This window comes from Vicia villosa, linkage group LG3 (assembly GCF_029867415.1).
Source record: "Vicia villosa cultivar HV-30 ecotype Madison, WI linkage group LG3, Vvil1.0, whole genome shotgun sequence".
Lineage (NCBI taxonomy): Eukaryota > Viridiplantae > Streptophyta > Magnoliopsida > Fabales > Fabaceae > Vicia > Vicia villosa.
In genome coordinates, this window is record NC_081182.1 from 88,915,794 (window position 1) to 88,943,702 (window position 27,909).

Here is a 27,909-nt window from a genome sequence, read left to right on the forward strand (position 1 = left end):
TTGCGAGGGGTTTCCCCAAGCTATAATTAATTTTTTTCTGTTAACCTGAATTTATCTTTGCGAGGGGCTTTACCCCAAGCAACATTAGTTTTTTGTGAGGTGTTTTACCCCTGGCAAATATCCCTGGCAAATTCAACTTTTTTTTGTAGTGCTTTAAGCTAATAGAGTGATGCTTCTAACATAAGATTCTTCAAAGGAATTGGCACACTATAATATTATTAATTTTATGTTTTGCTAGATACCCAACACAAACATTTCTCTCTCTAAGAAAATGAAATAGTTGAAACCGTCATTCTTTAGAGAGAGAAGCTCTTTAAAGAACTGTGGCACAACGATGACAAACACTAAAAAACTTTGAGATATGTTTGATAGTTAATTTTGGAGTTAGAATAACACATCAGATTTTTTATGTAAAGTTCTCAGGCCATCTGCAATCTAAGAAATAGCGTCATAAACTCAGTAGAAGGATGTTGAAATAATCAATATTACCCGCAAAATCATAAACTCAAAACTCATTAACATTTTGAATTAATTCACCAAAATCCAAAACGCCATGATAACCGGGGCAACTACCATCAATATTCAAAATCAAAATACTACCTTATTGTGCATTCCACGTAATTGTTTTCATTGGATGAGATAAATTATGCTTGAGAAAATACTTAGTCAACAAATTAGCATAAATATGCCACACCCACGTCTAAAGGAAGAATTTCACCTTCTCGAGAATAGAAATATGCCACACCAACTTCCAAGTGTTATGATATGTTGTATTCTTAACAAATTAAATTCTAATGAGCCACTTCTAACCATCCTCAGCAGTATAGATACCATTCAAACTTGGGTTATTTCTACTTCGTAACAATTAGAGGTGCGAGGCTTGCTTACGAACCACCCGTAATTGTCACTAGATTTTTTGAAAAATGGTTGTTTTTAGGAGTTTTGGAATGGTGTTTTACTTAGTGCTTTCATTTTTACCCATGTCTTTCAAAATTGGCTCATGAAAACCTTCTTGGAACTTACTTTCCTCCACTTTGACCAATCTCGTTATTTTTCTATAAAACAAAACAAACGACATTATTAGTTCAAAAATCGTGGGTTGCCTTCGCAATCGCATCATACCGCAATTGCAGTGTGATTTTAAAATCTCACCTCTGAATGTATTAGGAACCCCATCGCATCAGACAAGAAAGTTTCTTAGTTCAAGCCAAGGAAACTTTACACTATGTTCTATCTTATTAAGGAACAAGTCATGAAGAGAATATTCAAAGTCATCTATTGATAGCTTTGTTTTCTGAAGAGAACAACTAAGATGATGTATGCTTAGGTTTATGGATCAATAATGCTGAGTTAGTTGTTAATCCATAACAATAATTGTTCTAGCTTGATATTGATTCGTGATTAGTTGCTTAAAAAAAGAAAATTTCTTTACCCACCTCCCTATGGGGGTCACCCCCAGCGAAATCCCAAAATTACCCCTTCTTCGGAGATGCATCTCCGAAGTTATTATTTTTTTTGAATTTTTTTTTACTTCGGAAATGCATCTCCGAAAACACCAAAAAAGTGGTGTTTTCGGAGATGCATTTCCGAAGTAAAAAAAAATTCAAAACCGTGAATATTTCGGAAGTTCATTTCCGAAAATATTGCTACATATACAATTTTCCCTCCTTCACTATTTCATCATTTTTTCTCCAAAACTTCTCGAAACCCTCTCCAAAACTCAATCAATCTCCATCCATTTTTCGTCCTAAAATCAAGTTTCAAACCGTTGATCACGTTAAAGGGAGCATAGAAAGCTACAATTTAAGGTAAACATCTCTCATTTCATCCCCTATTTCACTACATTGATTCAACAAATTTATGCTGAAACCTGCGATGGTTCGGAAGTTCATTTCCGAAATATATTACCTAACAAATTTCGGAAATGAACTTCCAAAATATGCCCTGGCAGTTAAAAAAAACAGTTTTGGCCAATTTTGCTAATTTTTGCATATGTTAGGTATGGTGCATCCGGACAACATTGTGCAAGACAATGACGCAGTAGTTCCGGCAGTTGTCAACGTTAATAACGATCCGGTTATCGACGTTAATCCTATGATCAATGTGGTTGATGTTCGACAACAATTTACAAATGATCGGAGCTTTGGTAGTCGCGAACAATTGATTGATTGGGTTCGGAACGAAGCTAGTAAACTTGGATTTGGTATTGTTATTTTAAGGTCCAACAATGGAAATAGTAGGCGGAAAGCTTTCGTTGTTTTGAATTGCGAACGGGGTGGGAGTTATGCACAATCAAACCGGGTGCTAAAACACGAAGACATGGGATCGAGAAAGTGCGGGTGTCCGTTTAAGTTGCGCGCGACTCGGAGGGTTGATGATTTGTGGCGTTTAACCGTAATTTGTGGAATTCATAATCATGCCTTGGATGCCAAGTTACACGCACATCCAATGGCGTGTCGTTTGTCCCGCGAAGAGAAGAACATGATTTCGGATTTAACGATAGTCAAATATCAAGCAAGTTTACAATGAACGACACAATCTCAAAGTTTTGAAAATGGGCCCTCGGTCGGAAATGCAACAACTTTTCAAACTATTAGGCGATAACAAATATGTGTCAAGCTTCCGAACGTCTGAGGAGAAAGTTAGGGTGCGTGATATTATTTGGACTCATCCCGAAATTATCAAGCTATTCAACACATTTCCAACCGTTCTTGTGATGGATTCGACGACAAGACCAACAAGTATAGGCTTCCTCTTCTAGAGATTGTCGGTGTGACCTCGACGGACAAGACATATTCGGTCGGGTTTGCTTTTTTGGAGTGTGAAAAAGAAGATAACTTTACATGGGATTTGGGAATATGCAAGTCTTTGTTAGTTGATCAAAAGGTTATGCCAAACATCATTGTCACCGACCGGGATAATGCTTTGATGAATGCGGTTGATACCGTCTTCCCGACATCGACCGTGTTACTTTGTCGGTATCACATAACTTGCAACGTGAGAAGTAAGTTGAAACCCGCGGTTGTGACAAAAGATAGGCCGGATGAAAACGGTAAAGTTATCAAAGCCGGTGTTGTGGTTGATAGGATAATGGCGGCATGGAGGGAAATTTTGGATGCATACTCCGAATAGGTGTATACCGAGAAATTGGTACACTTTAGGTCTTTGTGTGGTTCCATTAAGACTTTTTGTCATTATGTCGAATCCACCATTCTTGACAAAGTCAGAGAAAAAGTTGTGTGCGCTTGGACAAATCAAGTTAGACATCTTGGTTGCACTACGAAGAACCGAGTTGAATCCGCAAATGCGGTCTTCAAGAGGTGGTTGGGTGATAGCAAGGGAGATTTGTGTCGGGGATCGGACACCGTGAACCAAATGCTTGAAAATCAACACAATGAAATTCAAACATCGTTCGGTCGGAGCAAGACGGTTATGGAACACCGGTATAAGGGCCAAATTTTATTCTCCCAATTGATTTACAACATATCCCCATCGGGTTTGAATTTTTTGTTTCATGAAGCGAAGCGATTGGAGACCACGGGGCCGGATAGTTCTTTATGTGGGTGTACCATTAGAAAGACATACGGCCTTCCATGTGCTTGTATACTTTCAAAAAAGAAGAAGTTGAATTCACCAATACGCATGGATGAGGTAGCCGACCATTGGAAGAAGCTTTGTTTTAATGATTTTGACCCGCCGAAAGGAAATGACTCCAAAATCACCATCTCCGACGAGTTGGAAGTGATAATGGAGAAGTTTGCTAAAGCGGATGACACAATGAAAATGCACATAAAAGAACAATTGCGAAAAATTGCATTTCTGGAGACCACCGATTTGAAACCGCCATCTCAATCGGTTAAAACGAAAGGTGCACCGAAAAAGTCCAAAATTACACAAGAAGACACATCAACAAAACGATCTCCTTCCTACTTTGAACATGTTGATGCATCATTCCCGGATTCACCGACACCGAAGTCCAAGTGTAGTGGTAACAAAGGAGCCCGTATTTCGAAGCCACCTCGCACACCGCCGATCAAAAAATCACCCATTGTCTACATTGATGAGATGCCACTTTTTATGCACAAATATATCGATAACATCGTTGATATTGGCGGCGACGGCAATTGTGGATATCGGGCCATTGCGGGTTTGCTCGGTAAAGGGGAAAATAATCACACTTTAGTCCGACGGGAACTTATTGCGGAGTTGACTTCGTATCGGGACATCTACGGGCGAATATATGAAAATCAAGAAAAGTTTGCGAAAATTCATGATTCACTTGTTCCATCACTTACCGGTATCGCTCCGGTTTCGAAGTGAATGTCATTCCCCGATATGGGTCATCTAATAGCAAGTGCATATGATATGGTGTGTGTCGATTTGACGAGGTTTGGACTAAGTGAGACTTTCTTTCCACTCCATAGTCGACCGCCATTGGACACGTCGAGCCGCATCATATGCATCGGGTATCTACGATCGCGGCACTTCGTCCAAGTGTTTTTGAAACCGGGGTGTCATATACCGGCTACTTCTTGTCAATGGACGGCACATCGTTCAAATGAGGCGGAGACTTGGCCGGATCCTTTCGTTTCAAGAATGGCGGAGTTTGAAGAAATGATGAGCCAAGAGCGCGAGCAAAATAGAGAGCGGTCGAAGAACATACCTATCTTGGACTTAGGATCCACCGATTGGTTCGGTGAATTTTAGTTTGTTCCGGATCGTTTTTTGTTTGTAATGACCATTTTTGTATGTATTGTTGTTTATCATGTAAAATCGGACCGATTCAATACATATATAATATAAGTATGTTTTATGTCATCATTGTCTAATTTATGTCTATTTTGAATTCCTTTTGTATTTTTTACACAAAACACTAAGCAATCAACAAAATGCAAAATTTACATCTGTTTCTGCATAATTCGGAAATGAACTTCCGAAATATACTAGTCTGCCTCCAATTTTCGGAAGTTCATTTCCGAAAAGTCCACTGAGCAGGATAAGGTTTGTTGGGCCATCATTGCTCCAATAAGTCTATAAATACAACACACTCTTCTTCATCCTCTTCACACCAGAAAACACAAATGACACAAACCTACCTCCACCTAGCATTCGTCTACTTCACCACCGGCTACCCGATGCCGTTCCAATTTTGCTTCTCGCGCGACACGCCGTTTGCGGAGTTGATAACGTCGCTTAACACGCTGTTGCAATATCCCGAAAATCGAAAGGTTGTCAAGCTCGAGTACCGCTCGCCATCGCTTAACGACGAGGGAGGCATTAAGTTCACACCTTTTGAGATCAAGAACGACGAATATTTAGCGGGTTTGTGGACAATGTTCGACCAATTTTCTTCGAAGGGCCCGATCGAGTTGGACGCGAAACTTCAAAGATCGGCGGACGACGTTATCAAAATGTTGACTCATCCCCACTTACCCATGTTTAACAATATGTAACTTTAATCTTATGTAATGTGATCGATGTAATCTTCATCCGATTAAATAAAACGAATCGTTCTTGTTTGTTATTTTTCTTCTGTCCAGACCATATTTCGGAAGTACATTTCCGAATTCCTCCAAGGGGGGTGAATTCGGAGATGAACTTCCGAATACACCAATTTTCTGAAAAACAACTTTATTTCGGAGATGCATCTCCGAAATCAATATTTTTCATTAAAAAAACACCTTTTCGGAGATACATTTCCGAAAACACGTTTTTTTTCAATAAAAGTACGTTTTCGGAAATGAACTTCCGAAACAAGGGGTATTTTAGTAAATTCACCAGAGGTGACCAAGAAGGTTAGGAGGTGGGTAAAGAAATTTCCTAAAAAAAACTAACTAGCTAACTAGTTAGTTGGGTTGATTATGTAACCAACAAGCTATTTTAAGTTGTTTGTAATTCAATTTTGATTAATTTATAATCCATTTTCTTTCATCACACCTTCATCTTCTCGATTGGTAGATCGAGAGGGATTCTTACTCTTTGGAGGAAGGATAGGATGGAAGTTCTTAATAGCTTTAAAGGAGAGGGCTTCTTAGGGATAAAGGTGAAGTGGAAGGAGAATTTTTATTATGTAGTGAACATTTATTCTTCTTGTGTTCTTCAAAAGAAGAAGGATTTATGGGACAATTTGTTAAAGTTGAAAAGCTCTTTTTCGGATGGGGAGTGGATCTTTGGAGGGGACTTTAATGCGTCTAAAAACATTCATGAAAGGAAAGGAATATCGATTAGGGATATGGAGTCGGGTTCAGAGCTCTTTGCAAAGTTTATTGATAATAGTGGGTTGGTGGACGTTCCTAGCAAAGGAAAAAACTTTACTTGGTATAGTGGAGATGGTAGATCTATGAGTCGAATTGATCGTTTCCTTGTGTCGAGCAAAATTATTAATGATTGGGGAGTTGTTGGGCAATTAGTTGGGTATCGTGATATTTCGGATCATTGTCCGGTGTGGCTTGTGGTGGATAAGCTTAATTGGGGACCTAAACCGTTTAAATTCAACAATGAATGGTTTACTTTTAGTTCTTTTCTTCCTTTTGTCGAAAAGGAATGGAAGGATTTGGTTGTGGAAGGAAGAGGTGATTATGTGCTCAAGGAAAAACTTTCCCAGATTAAAGCTAGATTGAGATGGTGGAACAAGACGGTTTTTGGTAGAATTGATTTGGAGGTGGAGGAAGGAGTTAGAGATATCAATGAGGGGGATTCTAGGTTTGAGGATACGATGGAGGATTTGATTGGAGAGTCTCTTTTAGGTAGGCAAGAGGCCAATAAGAGATTTTGGTTGAACTTGAGGATAAAAGAGAATATGCTAGTTCAAAAATCTAGACTTAAATGGTTAAATGAAGGTGACTCGAATAGTGCGTTTTTTCACAAAGTTGTTAAAGAAAGAAGAAGATTTAATCATATAGGTCCCATTGTTACTTAAGGAGGGATGGTGGAAAAGGTTGAGGAAGTAAGGGAGGAAGTATGGAAGCATTTTTCTAATAAATTTTTAGAAGAAGATTCGGATAGAATCCTCTTGGATGGCATTCCCTTTAATAGCATTAGTTCTAATGATGCGATGTTTCTTGAAAGGCCTTTTCAAGAGGAGGAAATTAAGGAAGCCATAGATAGTTGCGGTGTTTCTAAGAGTCCGGGCCCGGATGGTTTCTCCTTTATGTTTATAAATAAGTGTTGGAGTTTCATCAAGGAAGACTCTTTAAACTTTCTTAATTATTTTCATTCCGGTGGTTTCATCTCTAAGGCGGTTACTTCCTCTTTTTTGTCTTTGGTTCCTAAGTCATCTAATCCTTTCTCTTTGGATGATTATAGGCCCATTTGTTTGGTGGGTTGTATGTACAAGGTGGTATCGAAGATCTTGGCGGGAAGATTGAAGAGGGTTCTTCATTCTATTATTTCGTCTTGTCAAAGTGCTTTTGTTCCGAATAGACATCTACTTGATGGGGTTTTGATTGCTAATGAGTTTGTGGATTTTGCGAAGAAAGAAGGTAGAGGTTGTCTTTTATTTAAGGTAGATTTCGAGAAGGCTTATGATAAAGTTTCTTGGAATTTCCTTAGATACATGTTAAGAAGAATGGGGTTCGGAGAGAGATGGAGGAAGTGGATGGAGAGGTTGGTTTTTCATAGTGATATGTCCGTTTTAGTTAATGGGTGTCCGACGAAGGAGTTTTGTGTTGAGAAAGGTCTAAGGCAAGGTGATCCTTTATCGCCTTTTCTTTTTGTGCTTATAGCCGAAGGCCTTACGGGTATTGTCCGGAAGTCGATAAACAATGGTGTTTTTAAAGGAGTGGATTTTAATGACAATATTGCGGTGGATATACTTCAATTTGCGGACGATACTTTATTGATAGGATAGGGAAGTTAGAAACAAGTGTGAGCTATTAAAGTGGTTTTGAAGGCTTTTGAGATGGTGTCGGGTCTTGGGATCAATTATCATAAAAGTAAGTTGATAGGTTTAAATGTATCGAGAAACTTTCTTGAGGCCGCCGCTTATGTGCTTTCTTGTAAAGTGGAGGATAGTTCGTTTCTTTTCCTTGGGATTAACATTGGGAGCAACCCAAGGAAATACGCTTCTTGGTTGCCTCTTTTATCGAAGATGAAGAAGCGCCTCGCGGGTTGGAAGAACCGTTTTCTTAGTTTGGGAGGAAGATTAACCCTTTTGAGATCTATTCTTGATTGCTTGCCATTTTCACGATGTCTTTCTATAAGATGCCTCTAAAAGTGGTGAAGGAGATTTCAAAATTACAAAGTAATTTTCTTTGGGAAGGGGTGGTGAAGGACAATAAAAGACGTATTCATTGGGTTAGTTGGAAGAATGTTTGCCTTCCGTTTGAATACGGAGGTCTCGGAATAAAAAATATTGCGGATTTTAATATGGCTCTTCTTAACAAATGGAGGTGGAGAATTATTAAGGGAGAGAACTCGCTTTGGTACGACTTGTTGAAAGCCCGTTATGGTGACATCACCATAAAAAGCTTTTGTGGAGGTATGTCTTCTACTCTTTCTTCTCATAACTCTTCTATCTTCTCTTCATCTACTCCTTCTTTTTCTTGGTGGTGGAAAGATTTACTTTCGCTTGGTAGCATTGAGAGGGAGGCTCGTTTTTCCGGAAATTGTGGTTTTAAATTGGGTAATGGGTATGCTACTCCTTTTTGGGAGGCAAAGTGGAGGAATAACTTGAGTTTAAAAGAGGAGTTTCCGGAGTTATTTTTTCTTTCGGCTTTGAAAAAAGTGTCGGTGGCGGGTATGGGAGGGTGGAACAACGGTATTTGGGAATGGGGAAATTGTGGCATTTTGGATTCTCAAATTAATTGTGTTCCCTTGAATTTGATTTGGGTCTCTTTTCGGAACTCTCTTGTGGGAAGGGGGCCGTCTTGTATAGGGAGGGATGAGGTTTATTGGAAGGGTTCGGGTGATAGCTTTTTCTCCGTGGCATCTTGTTATAGACATTTTGTTACTAAGCGGATTCCTTGCGGGCCTTTTGAGAAGTTCAACGAGGTCTTGTCTTTGATTTGGAAGTTAGATGTCCCTTACAAAATCAAAGCTTTTGGTTGGAGGTTTTTTGTGAATAGGCTTCCTTTTAAGGATTTACTTTTGGTTAGAAGTATAGTTTTAACTCCGGATAATTTAAAGTGTGTTTTTTGTGGTATTAATCCGGAAAACCGGGGACACTCTTTTATGGTTTGTAAAGGTGTGGAGGTGGTGTGGAGGGAAATTTCTTCTTGGATTGGGAAGTCTTGGAGGGCGATGGAAGAAGAGTGCAAAACGTGTTTTATGGATTGGTATTCTTTTTGTAAAAAGAACAAAGTGAAGAAGGGTAAATTAGATGTGGTGTGGCTAGCTACTATGTGGATTCTTTGGCTTAGTAAGAATGGTATTTGTTTTCGAAATGAAGGTTGGGATGTGAATAATACATTGTGGAAGATTAAATCTTTGGTTTGGAAATGGTCTTTTATTGGAGAAATTACACATCCCATTTGTAGCTTTTACGAGTTTAACAAAGATCCGTTGTTATTCCTATCGTAATTCTAAATTGGTTTGTAATTTCTTTTTGCGGGGTTTCCTCGTCTGTGTAATCAGATATTGAGAATATTTAGTTCTCCGTTTTAATGAATCTTGCTTACACAAAAAAAAAAATAAAAAAAAAATCTTGTTGTATGTATTTATTTTCTTGCATCACAAGAGACTGAATTGAGTTGTGCTAACATTAAGTAGTGAAATAATATGGAGGCCGAGAGTTAGAGCATAATTATCGTGAGTGGTTTTTGTGACTTGTGAGTTGATTTTTAGAGAATTATAGATGTGATTCGGCAAATCTCTTCCCTTCAAAATCTTTCCCAAACCAACTCGCAGTCATATTGTGTATGTGAAAACTTATATTTAATTTTCTACATGATAGTTTTGAAGGAGTTTATAATGCTAAAAGGGAATATAAAAACAGAACCATAGAATAGAACAATTTGTTTTGAATTAGTGACAGCAAGGTAAAGGAGATCATCAAAGTTAATGTATGCATATCCATTGGGAACCTTCAACAGCACTTTCATAAATTTAGTCACAGCATCAGCATCTGCTTTGTTTGTGATCAAGGGCTGACCAGGCTGTAAAACATGAAACAAATATTAAAATAAATTAGCACTTCTTACATACTACCAAAGAGCTCTATAAACATCATCTCCCTCAGGAATATATAAATAGCATAACTATATATTTGTCAAGCTAATCCTTACCTATAAAAGGATAATGTTAGTGCTGTCGACGGAGAATGGCGGTCCATGACGGAGAGCCAAAATCCTGACATACAGGTTGTTTTGCAGCTCTGTTATAGAGCATTATGGTAGAAAATCTACAATATCAATTGATATTTTCCATTGCGGTGAATCCAAAACCAGCTATGTATATCCGCCATAGCGCCACCATAACAGATATTTGATAACACCAAATGTTATGTAAGTCACATAGCTTTACATCACCCACAAGATTTTTTTCCAAACAATCAATAACTACATCATTTTCACCTAGTGTCAATTAAACTATACACAAAAGTTATAGTTTGTTTCTCCAAATACCTATAACTTTCTTACATTCAATTCAATCAATTCTAATATTTTCTATATAGCATCCACTTAGGTTGTGACCGAATAAATCATGTTATAGTAGTATACATGTGCAGTTAGTTACTATAAATACTGGAAAACAGAATAGAGAAGGATGCAAAAATAAAGTTAACCAAGCCAAAAAAATCTCTCTTTAAAATGCTGAAAGCACATCTGACCTTAATCAATCTACTATGTCAACCTCCACCAAGGGTGTGTTTTGAAGCAAAAAGTCCACCAATCCATCAGGTACTGAGGAAGGATATTTCCTTTTTACTTTCAGTGACTTCAAGTTACATAAGGAAGAGAACTCAAACTTCAATAAATCGGGAACAAGGGAAAGAACCTAAGGAATCAGGACGAATTAGTATTTTTCATAACTGAAAATGATACAATTTTGTTTCTCAAACAAAACATGCTATAAAGTACCTTAAGAGTGGTTGAAGTAACTGTCAATGATTCGATATTAGCAAGCTCAACCAGCCAGTTGAGTAGAACCAAAGGAGTATCAGCCGTATGTAACCAATAATTGACATCAATACTTACATGCTTGACCGTGGAGACATTTCCATTGTTCTGACATAGTTCCTGAAGAGGAAGACCACTAAAATTAAAGGTACACAGACTTGGCGTAGATAACTCAAATCCGAAATAGGCCTTATGTTCCCTATAACTCATGATTATAGTTAAGTTGACGAGTGTGGTACTTGATATGCAAAGGTTTTGTGAATCAAGAACTTCACATTTGTCAATGATCAAACTTTTCAACTTGTTTAATGCAGAAAAAGGCTCAGCGCGTCCATCATCGCCAACACGAAAGGTGAATGACTGTAGAGACAATGTGGTTAATGCTGGCAAAGTCAGAGAATTTGGGAAAAAGGCTCTCATAGTAAACATTCTAGAGCGGAAAACAGAAATTTTAAGAGAGGTTAAAGTGCGAGATGAAAATAAGCAAGGCGGAAATTGTTGAAAATGACATTTGAGATAGATATCTAAATGCTGGACATCATGCGAAACTGCATATTTTATAATCCATTTGAGTTGGCGAGGTTTCCTAATTGCATAGCGGTGAATATCAAGAGTGTGGAGTGAGGCTGAGTAATCCCGAAGAGATAAGATTTTAGACATGAATTTGTTGAAATTCTGAACAGCCTCGACGTTTGAAGCATCCCGGGCTGTTTTGAAGTTTGAAGAACTTAATCTAAGGACGTGAAGAGACTTCCAAATATTCTTCCATCTCTTGGAGAGGATGCAAGTCTGAACCACTCGCTTGGCATTCAAAAAGGAGAGTATGTGGAGTAAAAGGCAATTGGGCAGGTCACTGAGTCTGTCTTTGTTTTCACAGTAATTGTGTTTATGCCTTGCTCTCTTCATTGTCTCGTAGAAGAAGCAGCGAAATTGAAGAAAAGAGGAGTGGTTGTTCTATGAAGGAAAAGTTGAAATGCCCCTTCCTCTTCCTTGATCTAAACTATGATGTTACTAGTAATTGATTTTTCTTTGCAATTTGTATAATAATTTAGAGATAAGATTATTTTCATAATTGTCATTGCATCATTAAATTAATGCACTGATTCATATAGAAAATGATACCACTTTAATTTGTGAGAATAATAATTGCAATCAAAGTATAACTCAAAGAAGTTGAAATTGTTTTTATTATTTGTGAAGACGAAAGGCTAGATGAATACGGTGAATTCATGCCGGTAGAGAATAGACATTGCAACAGGAAATTGATTGTTCCTAAAAATATGGATTTAGGTTCGTATTCATACAAGTATTTCTCCTGAACCCACTCTGGTTATTCTTTATATATGTTATTAGGGAGAAAACTTAGATATAATTTCTTAGACGTCATTTTTATTTTTGTTCAATTAAAATATGATAAACTTATTTTAATATTATTTAAAGAGTAAAAATAGGAGAAAAATATACGAGAAAAATATACACTTATTATATTTTCAATTGAAAAAAAAGTACAAAGCACAATGAAGAAAGTATGTCTAAGTTTTATCCTTTTATTATTTAGTTTTAATAATTATATAGTATTAGATATTTGGTCAATATTTTGTTATTTTGATTTGTATTTATTATTTAAAATATTTGAAGTATATCTATGAAAATTTTTAAGATTGTTTGAATATTTTATTTATAATATAATTTAATATAAAAAAAATCAAAAATTTCATTAAATTAAATCGAGTTCACTAATAGATGGTGGCGGGGCGGAGAAACTCGAATCCAATCAAAACCTATTTGTGATGAATTTTAATTTTAATTTTTCATCCTTGTTGAAGATTGGGATGAGAAATGCGAATTGTTTAGGAATTTGGATTTTGGTTTGGGGAGGTAAAAATTGTTTGTTGCCTAGTAGAAAACACTTAATATTATATAAAATAACTATGGAAAGGCCGCGAAAGTAAAAATACGTTACTTTTCGCACATATTTTTCTAATAGGCAATTGATATATAACCGGAGTATAGGGGATACCCCAACCACATATAAAACGAAAAACGTCTACTACTCAAAACAAATGAGCGGTGATAAGTGCATTTTAATGCACATTCCTCTATGTTTATACTTATGCATTTTCATACTTTACTTTGTTTATTTTTCTATTTTGTAATGTTTATATATTTGAGTTTATTTTTATTGTTATTTGATTTTCGCACATTATTTTCAGCATTAACAGCCTGCACTAAAATGATCATAACTGAAGCTCCGGAAATTCCATCGACGCGTACTAGTAGTCGTCGGAAATCTAAGAGAAAGAGCTACAATTCTCGTGTTGGAGTCGAAGTCAAATTCATTACTCATATATTCCAGAATCGCGTTTGAAGCTGCTGCATTATTTTTTTACTTTAGTTTTGGGTCGTTAGTTGGGCCTGGAATATGTTTTTGACCCAGTTGGGTTGTAAACGGGTTGTCTTGTTTTCCCTAATACCCTAGCAGCCGAAAAAAACTGTTTATCACTTTTTACTTTTCACCAAATAATTTTGAAAGCTTTGAACGAATGATGAGGAACTAATCCCCGAAGACAATTTCTGCTGGTTACAGTTTTCAATACTTTGAGGTTTTTAATCTTTAATTCAATTTCTTTTCCCTTTTGATATTAATCTATATGTCTTGTTTGCTTAATTCGAGTTATATAGAATATTATTGATTTATACCGATTAATTTATGTTCCTTGACTTTTATCGTACTTTATCGTTGCTTAATCGTTAAAGTGTGTATGTTAGAATCACGTTTGCTTAATTCGTGATTGTGCTTAGTCCGTTTGCTTTATTCGGAAAATAGGAATGAAACTTTATAATGTCAATTTCGCTTGTTAATCGGTGTTGTAATCGGTAGCTTATTTACATAATCACTTATTTTAATCACTTTTGACTCTGTTATTATTAAACCGATCCTAAACCAAACCCCCTCATAACGTTTCTATTGGTTAATAACAATACAAGAATCCTTGTGAGAACGATAATCGGAGTTAATTTGTCGCTGTACTACGTTTTTGAAAAACTACTCGTTTTGATCCGCGCGCGACAGCGGATCAAATTGGCGCCGTTGCCGGGGATTCTTGTCGTTATTATTTGATTTTAGAGTCTTAGGTTTAGTGTTTGTGCGTTTAGGCCATAGGTTCCTCACGGTTTTGGCCAATCCGCGTTTAGAGTCGAAAAATTCGATTTTTGGAAAAATTGTGTTCGATTGTAAATCTTTTTTGCCAACTGAAGGTAGAAAAGTCGTGCAAGCAATACTCCCTAGAGTAAGGGAATTCAACCCAAAATTTCCAAAGTCCTCTTTTTTTCTATTTTTAAATAATTGTTTACTGCTTTTTTCGGTTTCGAAAAAATCCAAAAAAATTCTCAAAATTCTTATTTGTCTTAATTAGATGAAATTCTGTGTTTTTATATTTTTCTGAATTTAATTTAATCGTTTTCCTTCTTTCTATTTGTTTCTGCCTGTTTAGGACATAATTGGTATTTTTGTATTTGTTGAAACCATGGCTGAACAAAGAACTTTGACGTAGTTGGTTGTCCCTAATGTGAACTATAATGGTTTATGTATTGACGATCCTGCGGCTGATGCACCTTTTGAATTGAAATATGGTTTAACACATTTGTTGCCTAGGTTTAATGGTTTTGCAGGTGAGGATCTGCATATGCATCTGAATGAATTTCAGGTTGTGTGCTCTGCACCTTCCGAACCTTCACTAGAGGATATTGTCAAACAAATGGCCGCAAATAATTTCCAATATCAACAACAAATAGATTCTACTCTTCATACTTTGCAAACACAAATTGGACAACTTGCCTCTTTGATGAATGCCATGCAGCAAGCTCAAGGATCAAACCAACAACCCTTGGAAGAGCAATCCGTTTTTCAAATAGAGTTGCTTTCTGAAACTGTTGATGATACTTGTACTGATTTGTTTGCAGATGATTTTCCATCATTGTCTGGTTTTGATGATGTTTACTCTTGTGATGTTTGTACTGACACTAAAATTTGCTCTGTTTGTGATGAAATTGAGCTTGCCTTGCAAGTTGATATTCTTATTACAGATGAGGTTGCAAATGAAGTTGTTCATGTAGATGAAGCTCTCGATATCCCGGCTGCCCAGAACAAACCATCCATTGAACAACCACCTTCCCGAGAGCTGAAACCAATTCCTGAAAATCTTAAATATGCTTATTTAGAGATGAATGAAAAACTTCCGGTTATAATTTCTTCTAAACTTTATTTTGATCAAGAAAGTAAGTTTTTGCAGGTTTTGAAGAAGCATAAGAAAGGAATTGGATGGACCTTGGATGACATTTATGATATTAGTTCGTCCATGTGTGTGCATAGGATCTCACTTGAAGATGTAGCAAAAGTAGTGAGGCAGCCCCTCAATCTTTTGAGCTTTAATGTTGTGGAAAAGAAGATCACGTGCCAATTCGACACTTTTACTTATCGAAGATTCTTCTTGGATCCTGGAATAAAAGGCGAAGGCACTAATAAAAATTCCAAGTTCAATGGACATTACCCAAAGCTACTCCATGAGATCCCCACTTTGGAAGAAGAAAGTGTAGAATATATCTCTTTGGGAAAGGTTGCTTATGTGATCACATATCCTCCTTGACTACTCGGGTGTGTTCTTTCCTTTCTCTCACTCTTATTTTATATTTACGTTCTTTCATTGAGGACAATGTATGTCTTAAGTGTGGGGGAGAGAATCATTTATCCCGGCAACGGCGCCAATTTTGATTCGTTGTTGCACACGGATCAAAAACCAGTAATTTTGAAAACTGTAGTTAACAGTAACGACAACTCGGATATCGTTCTCACAAGGATTCTTGTAAAATTATCAACCAATTGAAGTTTCGATTGGGGGTTTTAAGATTTGATTTAGGAATTTTAGACAAAATAAGCAAATGAATTAAGTGATTATAAAATAAGCTGAAACGACAATTTGCTGATTCGGTTCCTATCTATCATTGATTATTGTAATTCCAACCTCCTAAGCGGATTATCCATTCCTATTCGATTATAATATCCATTGACAAGCGCAATTGATAGTATAAGTTGTATGTTCCTATTATCTGAATTAAGCAAACGGGATTAAGTTTCATGAATTAAGCAAACATGAATTAAACGGACACGATAACGAGTTAAGCAAACGATAACGTGACTATAGTTAGGATCATACAACCAATCAAATTAAATCAATATATTCTATGCAAATCGAATTAAGCAAACAAGAGACATAGATTAATATTGAAAGGAATAGAACTGAATTATAATTATAATAACCTCAAGGTCGGAACCTGAATACAGCAAATTGTCTCAAAGGAATTAGTTCTCCATGGAGTTCGTACAAGCTTGCCTCATAATTTCGTGAATAGTAAAAATGTAACAATGAACATTAGCGGCTAGCCCTAGGTAAATGGGAGAAACAATAATTCGGGTCATAATCCAACTGGGTCAAACAAACATAACCCATGTCCAAAACTAACGACCCAAAACTAAATAAAACTAATGCTGCAACTTCAAACTAAATTCTAAAAAATATGCGCTCCGATTCTGACTTTGACTCCAACATGAAAGATGTAGCTCTTTCTCTTAGCTTTCCGACGATTATTAAAATGCGCCGATCTGATTCCCAGAGCTCCAGTTATGATCATTTTAGTGCAGACTGCTAATGCTGAAAATAAAGTGCGAAAATCAAATTAAACAAAAAATAAAGTAAATTAGAAAAACATTATCAAACATAAAAGTAAACAAAGAAAATCAAAGAAATGCTTAAGAACAAACATAGGAGAATGTGCATTAAAATGCACTGAACAAATTTCCCCACACTTGAACAAACATATATTTTACATTTTAAATTAATATTTTTTAAATAAAAATATAGAAATAAAATAAAAGTTATAAGATTGAAATGTATATGATGTTAATTTTATTTGTATGATCATTTGTAGAAACATTTTGCTCACTTGAGAATATAAATTATCAATAAAACCATTAGATTAAAATAAAATATGATACTAAGATTTAGAGCAAATCTTTAAACCTACTCTTAAAGACAATATAATATATCTCATTGTTTACGGTGATTTCCGGTAAACAACCGCTAGTCTTCCAAATTATAATAAATATGATTTGGTTACTCGCAGGATCGACTAGATTGATCCTAGGACATAGTAAAAAAGATTGTTATTTATGATGATTCGAACCATGTTTATGATTTTGCCTTGAAAATAAGAATTACTCAATCGAAACAATAAAGGTTAGTAGTCACTTGGTTATACACGTAAATATAACTTCAGCGAAAGGTAAGTCAAGATAAAACATAAGATAAAAACTGTAAAAGTGCAAGAATCTTAAAATGCAAAAATGTTAAATACTTCAAAGATAAATAACATGAAAATAAAGAGTGCAGGAATGTAAATGGCAGGAAGTAAACGAAATGCAATAATATCGAAAGATACTTGAAAATAAAGGAAAATACACATGTATTAAAATGGTGGTGGTGTCATACGTACATTTCTCAGCGAACTCTTTCTCTTAACGCTTGATACTTGAGTAATATGTGAGTGATTTGTACAAAATGAACACACTGAATCCGAACATTAGAACCCTTATTTATACTAGTTTTGACCTTAACGGTCCTACGCTAATTTTGTAAATTCAAGCTTCTCAATGAAAGACTTTGTTTTGATGAAGACAAAACTCTTAGTATCAAGAAGGAAAAGATGTTATTCAATCATAAAGCTTTTTAGTCAAGACTATGGTTCAAGCATCAAAAAGAAGGTATAACAATAACTCTCATAAAATACTTAAGTCTTGGTTGCTCAAATCATCAAAGATCATTACATACCTTTGCCATAACCATAACACAAAAGACTTAGACAAAAATTCCATTTTTTATTATGTGCAATCGATTGCACACTTCAAGCAATCGATTGCTCCCTCTTCCAGAAGCCAAAAATTTGTCTCTGCCTTACCATGCAATCGATTGCTGTAGTGGTGCAATCGATTTCTCCCTGAAGCTTTTTCAAAAATATGGCCTAAAAACACTTTGCAGATTTTTTGTCTTATTAGTGCAATCGATTGCTGTATTGGTGCAATAGATTGCTTGCTGAAGCTTTTTCAAAAAAATATAGCTGTTAGCCCTTGTGCAATCAATTGCTGTCTTTGTGCAATCGATTGCACCCTGTACGAAATTGAAAAACCAGCAACTTTTTAGACACCCTTTCATACACCATTTCATGGAACCATTTCATTTCAATTTGACAATTGTTCATGGTATTTCTTCATTCATTTTCCATGTTTCAAAAGGGTGTTATGCACATATAAATATAAAGAATTTCAAATCACAAATTACCTCTTCCAATAAATAAAAACTCTTAGAAATTTTCAGAATCCATTTCTTACATTCTTCAACCTTCACTCAAGATTTCTTGTGCATACTTTCACATTATCCAAAACAGAAAAAGTCTTGAGCAATCTATTACTTAAGAATTGAGAATTATTGTCATTGGAAGGGAAGATCAATTTAATTGATACATCACTTAAAGTGATCACTATTATTCAAATCTCTATTCAAAAAGTTCTTGTTATATCTTATTTTCAGGATTGCTGAAAATAAGATTGTATTGACTTGCTATCCAGGATTGTTGGGTGCAAGGGTTGTTTGTGTTTGAAGAGGATTGTTCTTCATTCACATTAATGTTGTTTGATCTTAAAGGTGTTTGAGAACCTTTGATCACCCTATAGGTTAGATAGTAAAGCATAGGCTTGTCCAATAATTCTAACTATAGTGAAATCTCTTTCGTGTTGGAAAGGGGACTGGAGTACTCTCGGATTGTGAGGGGAACCAGTATATATCCTTGCGTTCTTTACTTTTCCGCATTTTATTTCTTTCATCACCATTACCAAGAAAAGAAAAGAACCTCTCAAAAACCTTCATACATTCAACCAAAAATTATTAGAAGTATTTTCATAAAACCGATTAAATTTTTTGAAAGCCTAATTCACCCCCCCTCTTAGGCGCACTCTTAAACTTACAAATTTAATGCCACGTTTCTCATGAGAATCCCCGGAAAGCCATCTGTCTCTGGACAGTTATGCAAACTTCTTCGAATTTCAAATCTTCCCGCCTGAATCCTCCTTCGACGCGTGGCAATATAACTTAACATTAAAATACCACGGAAATACACTAAGCATCAGTACTTAACATATTTCGTAAAATTTGTCTAAGTCTCGAAGATATACACTCCTACTAGTTTCAGCATTCACTATCTTCGTTATGACTTAAAATTCTTCATTCTCGAAACATGGCCATCAGGAGCCATTTTATCTTCAAAGATGGTCATCAATAACCACCTCCTTCAAATTTCAGACCTTCGAAGGACATTTCTTCTTAAACAAAATCTTCAGCTAACAAATTGCCCCCAATAAATGCCTGTTTCGAAAAACAAGAGAAATAGGCGTATCTTGCTGTAATAAGATTTCGTTTTTAGAGTTCCAAGATCATTGACTGACGTCATAATCATTGATGACCCTATTTCCAAAACGTCTTGTCATTTTCAAAGATGTCTACTCATAACTTACATTCCCACGTTCTGGTCTTACTTTCTGATCATTACTCCTATATACTAGGAGTAAAGCTAATAACTATTCGACCGCCGTTGGATGAAATCAACGCCTGCCACGTGTCTCTTGGCTTTTACCCAAAAGATTTGAAAGGGTTTCCATTAGACCTTTAAATACCGAAACTTTAACCTTCACATAACTTTCACCTCTTATTTCCTTATTTCTCCACAGAAAAGAACACTCCTGATTATATTCAAAACCCATTCCAAAAAATCAAACTTACTCATGGCGTCTTCCTCAAATGTTCTTCAACCAGCTCTGAAACTTCAACAATTTACACAGATGGGGGATCAAGAGTGCGTACCAAACCCAAATTCTGCGGAAGTGCGCGCCATTTACGCTTCTCAGGTAATCATTCCTTTTGAACTTTCTGGGAAAACTCATGCTTTCATGGGTCCGTTACCAGGAGAAACTAACCCTTCTCTGAATAAATTCTTTCCTGCTTATTATAAAACTAGGCCGTTAGTTAGTAAGAACAAAATAGATGAAGATGGCCGTCCTATTTCAGCAAAGCCTGATGATACGGAAAAATCTTCGACCGAAAACCCTTCAGCCCTAGAGAAAATTAGGTTAGACTATGTAACCAATTTTGTGAAAGTTTTTAGGTCAATTCCCTTAGCAAAAGACCCTGAACTATACTATGTCTGGTTGCCAAGAGTAGAGAAACACAAGGCTGCTTTCTGGAAAGAACTGGGCATTTATGATTTAATCCAACTGTCCAAGACTGGTTTAGAATACAACCAAACCATGTTAGTTGCGTCAGTTTCTTTTTGGGATGCTTCCCACAACACTTTCCATCTTCCATGTGGAATGGTCACCCCCACGCTTTTCGACATAGCTGCCATTACGGGGCTTCGACCAACTGAAGAACCCTTCGACCCCAACGTCATGGACACTGATACTATTAACTTCAATGAAGCAACTGTTACTTATACTGCATTCATTCAACAGTATCATGACGAAAATAATGAGGTAGTCTCAGACGAAGAACACATCGCTTTCTTAGCCTTATGGCTTTCGAGGTGCGTCTTCTGTTCTAGGTCCATACAAGTAGCAAAAAGATATCTCTGTATGGCTAATCAACTCCATGCTGGAACAAAACTAAACCTGAGCCAGTTAATTCTAGGGTTTCTCTACGAGAACCTAGGTGAAGCAACAAACCTTGTAAAGAATTATAAAACAGGTTCTTTGCTTTTCGCTGGCCCCTTCTGGCTGCTACAACTATGGCTCAATGCTACTTTCGAGGCTCAACTCCCATTTCGAGGTGTTGCGAACGAAGAAGATCCAAATATTAAAAATCGAACTGTAGAAGGAACCAGGTTGGGTTCGCTAACTCCAAAAGAAGAGACTGGTAAACTTCGCGAGCATTTTCTAGCATATGTCATGATGTTTGCTCGGTGTCATCAATTCAGCCCTTCGATGGCTCCGTTCGTAAACAGGACAGTGGGTCCCGAATGGTTCACTCGAAAGTTTCCACCAACATCTCAAGATTAAGAGACTGAATCTATGACTATTTGGGGAGCTTTCCTTACCCCAAGGTTATTCTATCACCGTCTTCGCCCCTCCAAAAGCCAATATGTTCTCCTTTGCTACCAACTAAATCTGGTATCAAGGCAATTTGGATTGGTTCAAATAAAACCCAAGTGTCTATACGAGAAAAGGAACCACATGTGTTTGCACACTTTATATCTGACTGAAGAAGAATGTGAGTCAAAAATTGCTAGATATGCTGATGTGACCAATCTTTCGCCTATCCCTTTCAATCCCGTATTTTACTCTACTCCAGATTTTCAACAATGGTGGACGGACTATTACACCACGCAAATCTTTGACGCTGAGAGCCTTACTCGCGAACTAACTGAAGCTTTTGCTGATGTGCAGGAAAAATTTCAAAAAGGTACTTCGACTCATATTAAATAAATACAAGCCTTTCAAAAGTTCTTTGAAACCATTTACAGGCCTGATGACCTTAGTCGGACCGTTCGTGAAGCTGCAGTCACTTTGCGCAAAAAGTTTTCTGCTAAACTGGATAAGTTGAAACTGCCCTCGTCTGTTCGACCAGAACTGCGTTATGAAATGGCTTTCAAACTTAATCCTCCAAAATTCCCTCCACTGCCAAGCGCTGATTTTGGTGTGGCTTTAAGCCCTCCTTTCCTAGAGTGATTTGTGTGTGGGAATGCTTTTAAAATTCTTCAGGAAAGTACTAAAAAACGCGTTGAACGAGTGGTCCCGACTAAGCATACCCTGGATACTTTCAAAGGACATCTCCATATAGATCTTGAATGTGTTCGGGTCTTGACTCCAATACCTGAAGGTTTGGGTTCAGACAAAATTCTTTGACTAACGTTCCTTTTCTGGTGAAATACTAATTCCAGTTCCAACTACAGCTGTCGCTCGAAGGAGAAAGATTAAACAGCTCCCTACGCAGAAAGCTTCTGAAGTTTCGCAGAGCAACAAGCCCAGTGAGAGTGACTCTTTCACTGCTGACAAGAAAACCACGGTATATACATACTTTATCTTTCATTTGTATGTTACATGAATCATCCTTACCTTACCCAATTTATATTTTCAGAGTTCGAAACCTCCACCACATTCGAAGCGAAAAACCTCTCCAGTAGTTGTCTCAGATGAGGATGACAAATCTCCACCTCGAACCAGACAAGCCCTAAAGAAAAGGCAGAAGGCCGCTACTCCTTCAAGAAAAGAAAAGGGATCTGGGTCTTCGAAACTTACTTCACTGGGTGACAAGGTATTTTCTGAAGAATCACCTTTGAAAGGTGGTAGTAACGCTTTCGTTGTCGAGAGCCACAATTCGAGCCCAGATAACGTCCTAACTAAGGTATTTGGATTTCCCAACCTGCTCATCTTTATAAATTTTTAACTTAAAATAATTAAGTTAACATTTTACCTTATGATTGTAGGATGATGTTGGCACAGCCACTTCCGACCTCAAATCCTTCACTCTTAATATTGATCTTGATAAACTCCAAGGTAAATGCATATTCTTTTTACAGCGAAGAAATTTCTTGCAACTTTCCTTACCATGACATGTTCTAATTATTCCATGCAGGTAAATCTCATGTGCTTTCACCAGTGATCGAAGACGCTCAACCTCTTGCGACTATCATTCCTAGTACAACAGTCGAAGGGAGCCATTCAACTGATGATTCTCCACCTACCCACAAGAGCGAAAAAGCAGACCAACAATGTTCAGGTAGCAACAATGCAGCTGGTCATCCAACTGGTAGTGAGGACACTTTATCTGAACAAGATGTCATGGAAGAAACCTCCAAATTAACCACAGTAGTTCCTCACGAAACCACAACTTTTGGGACCATAGTTTCTCCTGAAACTACTTCGACTCCTGCCCCAACAAAGCCTACTCCTTCAGAATTGGAGCGGCTTAAACAAACCAATCCTCTCAGCTTCCTCAAGGCTATGATGGATATTGATAATACTTCACCTTCTGAGCTCGAAACTTCTCCAGCTGTACAGCCAGAATCTGGTAATAAAGAGGATACTTCTGTCCTTCTTCATCAGATAAAGGAAAAGTTCTTCGAAACCAACCTCGTCGAAACTCTTAGCAAGGATCCTATCAAAAGTCACAGCTTGAATCAACTTCTGAAAAAGGTGGATCTACTCCTAGTTTCGAAAGAAGTCTCAGAGGTGATTGTTTTGCTAGGTTCCCTGATCGAACAACTCCAGGCCAATATTCTTCGAAAACACAATGTCGACGAACAGCTGACTGCGAAAATGGCCTCTCATAATTCTTCATGGAAACCTGCTATTGATGCAACCAAACAGGGTGAAGCCCTTAAGCTTAAATATTCGAAGAACCAGGAAGCATATGACGAATGTGAGAAGAGCATCAACTCTTGGAAGCAAGAGATAAAAATGCTCGAAGAGAAGATAAAGGAGGCTGAATCTCGTAAGGCAACCCTTCAACAATCCAGTGAGCAGGAATTGACTGAAGTTGCACGTTTAGGAATCCAACATTTCGAGGCTGCACGAAAACTAGTTCCTGAAATTGACGAACTGAAGAAACAAAGGGCCCTGATTGAACTTCGCATGTCTTCCTGGGAGATTCAATATTCGAAGCTAAAAGATAGTCTCCCTAAAGATTTTAATTAGTTATCTCAAACCTTGTACTTCATTATCATGCTGTACTTTTGCTTTGTAATCAAACTCTTCGTAGAATATATATGTATGCTCAACTTTTATCTGCTTAGCTTTTATCTTCCACTTTGTTCATATTTTTGCAATCCTCGCAAGCAGTATTTTTAGCAAATCTTCCAGATTTCGCCAAAATCTATTTCCTGATTTGCCACAGTAATTTTAATTAATGTAAAACACGTGATCTGACCATCCTTCGCACCTTTTAACTTAGACTTGACGTTTCCACTCCCTTAGCCGTAATCATTATTAATTGATGACGTCACTTTCTCCAAAACATCTCTTTAAGACGTGCGTGCATCAGTTTTTCATGATTGCATCTCAACTTTCAAGGGTGGGAAATGGCGGAAGCCATAACTCCTCTTTGGAATACCAAACGCAGTCTAATCACACATTAAAAATTAAACCGTTCCACTCCTGCCCCCAGGTCTATATAAGGGCTTAGCATCACACTTCTTCTCTTCATTCTTGTTCCAAAAAACCTTATCTTGAAACTTCGTTCCTCCTTTTGCATTTTCTTCAACACAAAACCAGAAAAAAATTTCCAAATGTTTCTCTACAAAATGGCAGTACCCCTCACTTATAACAATATCAGAGCTTGCATCAAAAAAGAATTCAAAGTTTCTGAAGAAGATTTTGAAAGCAATTCCATAAGCATTAGTGCTTTCTTTGTTAACCAAGAGCTTGATTTCTATTATGAAATCCTGGAAGGACCAGTTTATCCCAACATGCTGGCTGATTTCTGGATGTTTGCGTCTTTACGCATAGATCCAGAAGGTAGAACCACCATAATCTCTGAGGTTCGAGGTGCCCACATTAGGATCACTCCCACCACTATCTCTAACCTTATGAGATGCAACAACTCTGGGGAGACCTTTGATGATAACAACTTCAACATGACCACTCATCTTCTGTTGAGGACTCTCATGGATAATGACCCTTTCAGCGCCAAGGTCATCAGGATTTGGCATCAACTCCTTGTGGGTAATTTTCGTCCACGAAACCATGATCAAAATAGCATCATGGTGGAAGATTTAGAGTTTATACTCTGTGGCTTTCGTGGGAAGAAAATCAACTTTCCTTTGATGATCTTCAAAGGGCTTGTTGAGGCAGTTTCTATGGCTGCTGCTCGTCAAGGGGTTGTGACATGTCTTCCATATGGGAGACTCTTATCTTACATATTCCTCAAAAAGGGTATAGTGAGAAGGATGCGCAGCTCTGGATCCATGGATATGTTCGAAGCGGAGAGCTTGCCCCTGCTGGCTTTGGAAGGTTTAGACCAGAGGATCAACTAGGAGGTGTTTTGGTTTATGTTTTCTCTTTTGTACTCTTCAACATTTTGGGTCATGCTTTTAGGCTTCATTTTGTAATGCATGTAATCTTTTACTTTCTAATGACAAATATTTTGCTGTTTCTTTGTCTCTTTACTTTATTTATCGTATATTTTGATCACAAAGCCATTTTGGCATTAGTTCAACCATTCTGGCTTACGTAGTACCTTAAATATCTACGTTTTTGCAATCTTCAGTTCATGCATGCTTGGTTTGTATCTCTTCAGATACTTCCCATTTACTCTTAAGATCCTGCGATCTTCTGCTAATTCTTCGATTTCGTAAGCATTATTTAAAAATACCTTTAAGATTTGAAAGGGTCCTTCCCAGTGTGGGGACCATTTACCAAGTGCCTGATTCTTTCGATCTATAGGTAAAATAACTTTCCAAACTAAGTCATTATTGATAAACGTTTTACCTTTCACCTTTTTGTTGTATGCTCTGGATACTCTTTCCTTTTGCCTTTTTATCATCTCCAATGCTCGAAGTCTATCTTCGTCCAGGTCTACTAATTCATTCATCATTAACTCCCAGTATACGTTGGGAGGGATTTCTGCCTGTCTTTGTATCCTTACTGACTGCAGGTATATCTCGATTGGGAGTACTGTGTCGTGACCAAACGTCAGTTGGAAAGGCGTAGTATTTGTAGCTTCTTTTGGAGATGTTCGACAAGCCCAAAGTGCTTGGTCCAAAGTTTTATGCCAATTCTTGGGTTTTTTCCCCACATGTTTCTTGATAAGACCAATTATTATCTTGTTTGCTGCTTCAACTTGTCCATTTGCCTGAGCATAGTAAGGTGTAGAAGTAAACAATTTGAACCCTATTTCTTTGGCGAAGTCCTGCATCTTTCGCCCAGTGAACACTGATCCTTGATCAGTAGTTATACTTTTTGGGATTTCAAATCTGTATATAATATGTTTCTGAATAAACTCAATCACGGCCTCTTGATCCACATTCGCGAGTGGTATTGCTTCGACCCATTTTGTGAAGTAGTCTATTCCTACCAATATGTATCTTTGACCTTTAGATGATTTGGGGTGAATTTCTCCAATCAAATCTAGTGCCCATCCCCTAAAAGGCCATGGTTTCACTATTGAACTTAATTCGTTTGCTGGGGCGTGTTGGATACCTGCATGTTCTTGACATTCTTGACACCCTTTCGCAAACTCTATGCAATCTTTTAACATGGAAGGCCAATACATTCCATAACGAAACAGAAGCCATTTCATTTTGTGTCCTGCTTGATGTGCACCACATGCTCCACTGTGTACATTTGAAAGAGCCAAATATGCTTCTGCTTCACCCAAGCATTTTAACAAGACCCCTTCAGAAGTTTTCTTGAACAATTCGTTTCCCATCAGGAAATATGACAGGGCTTTATATCTCACCTTCCGATCTGTATCTGTCGAAGGATTTTTTAAATAGTTCACAATTGGGCTCCTCCAATCTGTATCTGCTAACGAGTCTATATATAACACTTCGAATTCTTCTTTGCCAGCAAAGCCTAATTTTGAATTCTCCAGGTCACTTGGGGAAAGTTTGGTAGCCATTGCTTTCCCTCTAACTTTGATCAGTTCTTCTAATTTTTCTTTTGATACCCTATATCCTGAGGCTAACTGTGCCAAATCATTTGCTTCTTGATTCTTGGTCCTTGAAACATGGTTTAACTCTACGTATTCGAATTTTTTAAGCCGCCTATTTGCTATGACAAAGTACATGATCAAGTTTTCTTTGATGCATTTGTACTCCTTTGTTAATTGCTTGATCACTAGTTCGGAGTCTCCTTTAATTTCGACTCTGGTTGCCCCCAATTCTAACAAAGCTTCAAGTCCAGCAATTAGTGCTTCATATTCAGCTTCGTTGTTGGAGCATAAAGGACCTTCAATCTTGTACTTGAGCTTTGTTGGAATTCCATCAGGAGAAATTATCAATATCCCAACACCAGTTCCTTCTCTGTGAGTCGAACCATCGAAGTATAGCTTCCAAGGCTTCAAATCTACATATTGTTGAGGATTCTCAACCACTGCATGGTCAACAATGAAATCTGATACAATATGACCTTTCATTGCCTTGAGAGGTTGAAATATCAGTGAGTACTCAGTAAGGGCTAAAGCCCATTTGCCAATTCGACTGTGCAATATTGGCTTTGATAATATATGTTTGATAACATCGCAATGAGACGAAACATAAACATCAACTGGCTTTATATAATACTTGAGTTTGATACAAGAGAAATATAAACAAAGGCAGAATTTTTCTATTGCGCTATACCTAGTCTCTGCATCATTGAGTACTCTACTTAAATAATAAATGGCTCTTTCGATGCCATTTTCATCTTCTTGTGCTAACATACTGCCTATTGTATTATCTGAAGCTGAAATATATATGCGCATGTGTTTCTTCCCATTTGGGGGAGATAAGATTGGTGGATGGATCAAGTATTGCTTGATTTTATCAAAAGCTTCTTGATGTTCGACACGCCATTCGAACTTTCCTTCCCTTAGACAAAGTAGAGGGGAGAAAGCTTGTGTGCGTCCACTCAAATTAGAGATGAACCTTCTTAAGAAGTTTATCTTCCCCAGCAAGGACTGCAATTCTTTCTTCGTGGATGGAGGCTTGGTTTCCATAATAGCCTTCGTTTTATTCTGGTTAATTTCTATCCCCTTTTTATGAACCACGAAGCCCA

The 27,909-nt window shown here is 37.2% G+C and overlaps 2 protein-coding genes across 2 annotated transcripts; one reads left to right on the forward strand and one right to left on the reverse strand.

Moving 5' to 3' along the window:
• The first annotated feature begins 5,995 nt into the window (after positions 1 to 5,995).
• LOC131658495 (uncharacterized) lies at positions 5,996 to 6,919 on the forward strand. The gene has a single exon (XM_058927781.1). The coding sequence runs from the start codon at positions 5,996 to 5,998 to the stop codon at positions 6,917 to 6,919; it is 924 nt and encodes a 307-aa protein (XP_058783764.1).
• A 3,854-nt stretch (positions 6,920 to 10,773) lies between these two features.
• Positions 10,774 to 11,963, reverse strand: LOC131658496 (F-box/LRR-repeat protein At3g26922-like). Its single transcript, XM_058927782.1, has 2 exons — positions 11,019 to 11,963; positions 10,774 to 10,935 (listed from the first exon to the last, which is right to left on the reverse strand). Exons 1-2 carry the CDS (start codon positions 11,961 to 11,963, stop codon positions 10,774 to 10,776), a joined length of 1,107 nt encoding a protein of 368 aa, XP_058783765.1.
• Between the last annotated feature and the right edge of the window lie 15,946 nt (positions 11,964 to 27,909).

What these genes read in the sequence shown, in the direction of transcription:
- LOC131658495 (XM_058927781.1), top strand. Translation starts at nt 5,996, where the DNA reads ATGGAAGTTCTTAATAGCTTTAAAGGAGAGGGCTTCTTAGGGATAAAG.
- LOC131658496 (XM_058927782.1), bottom strand. Translation starts at nt 11,963, where the DNA reads ATGAAGAGAGCAAGGCATAAACACAATTACTGTGAAAACAAAGACAGA. An exon ending in TTACTTCAACCACTCTTAAG is followed by an intron (nt 10,936 to 11,018) that starts GTACTTTATAGC and finishes CTGATTCCTTAG; the next exon opens with GTTCTTTCCCTTGTTCCCGA.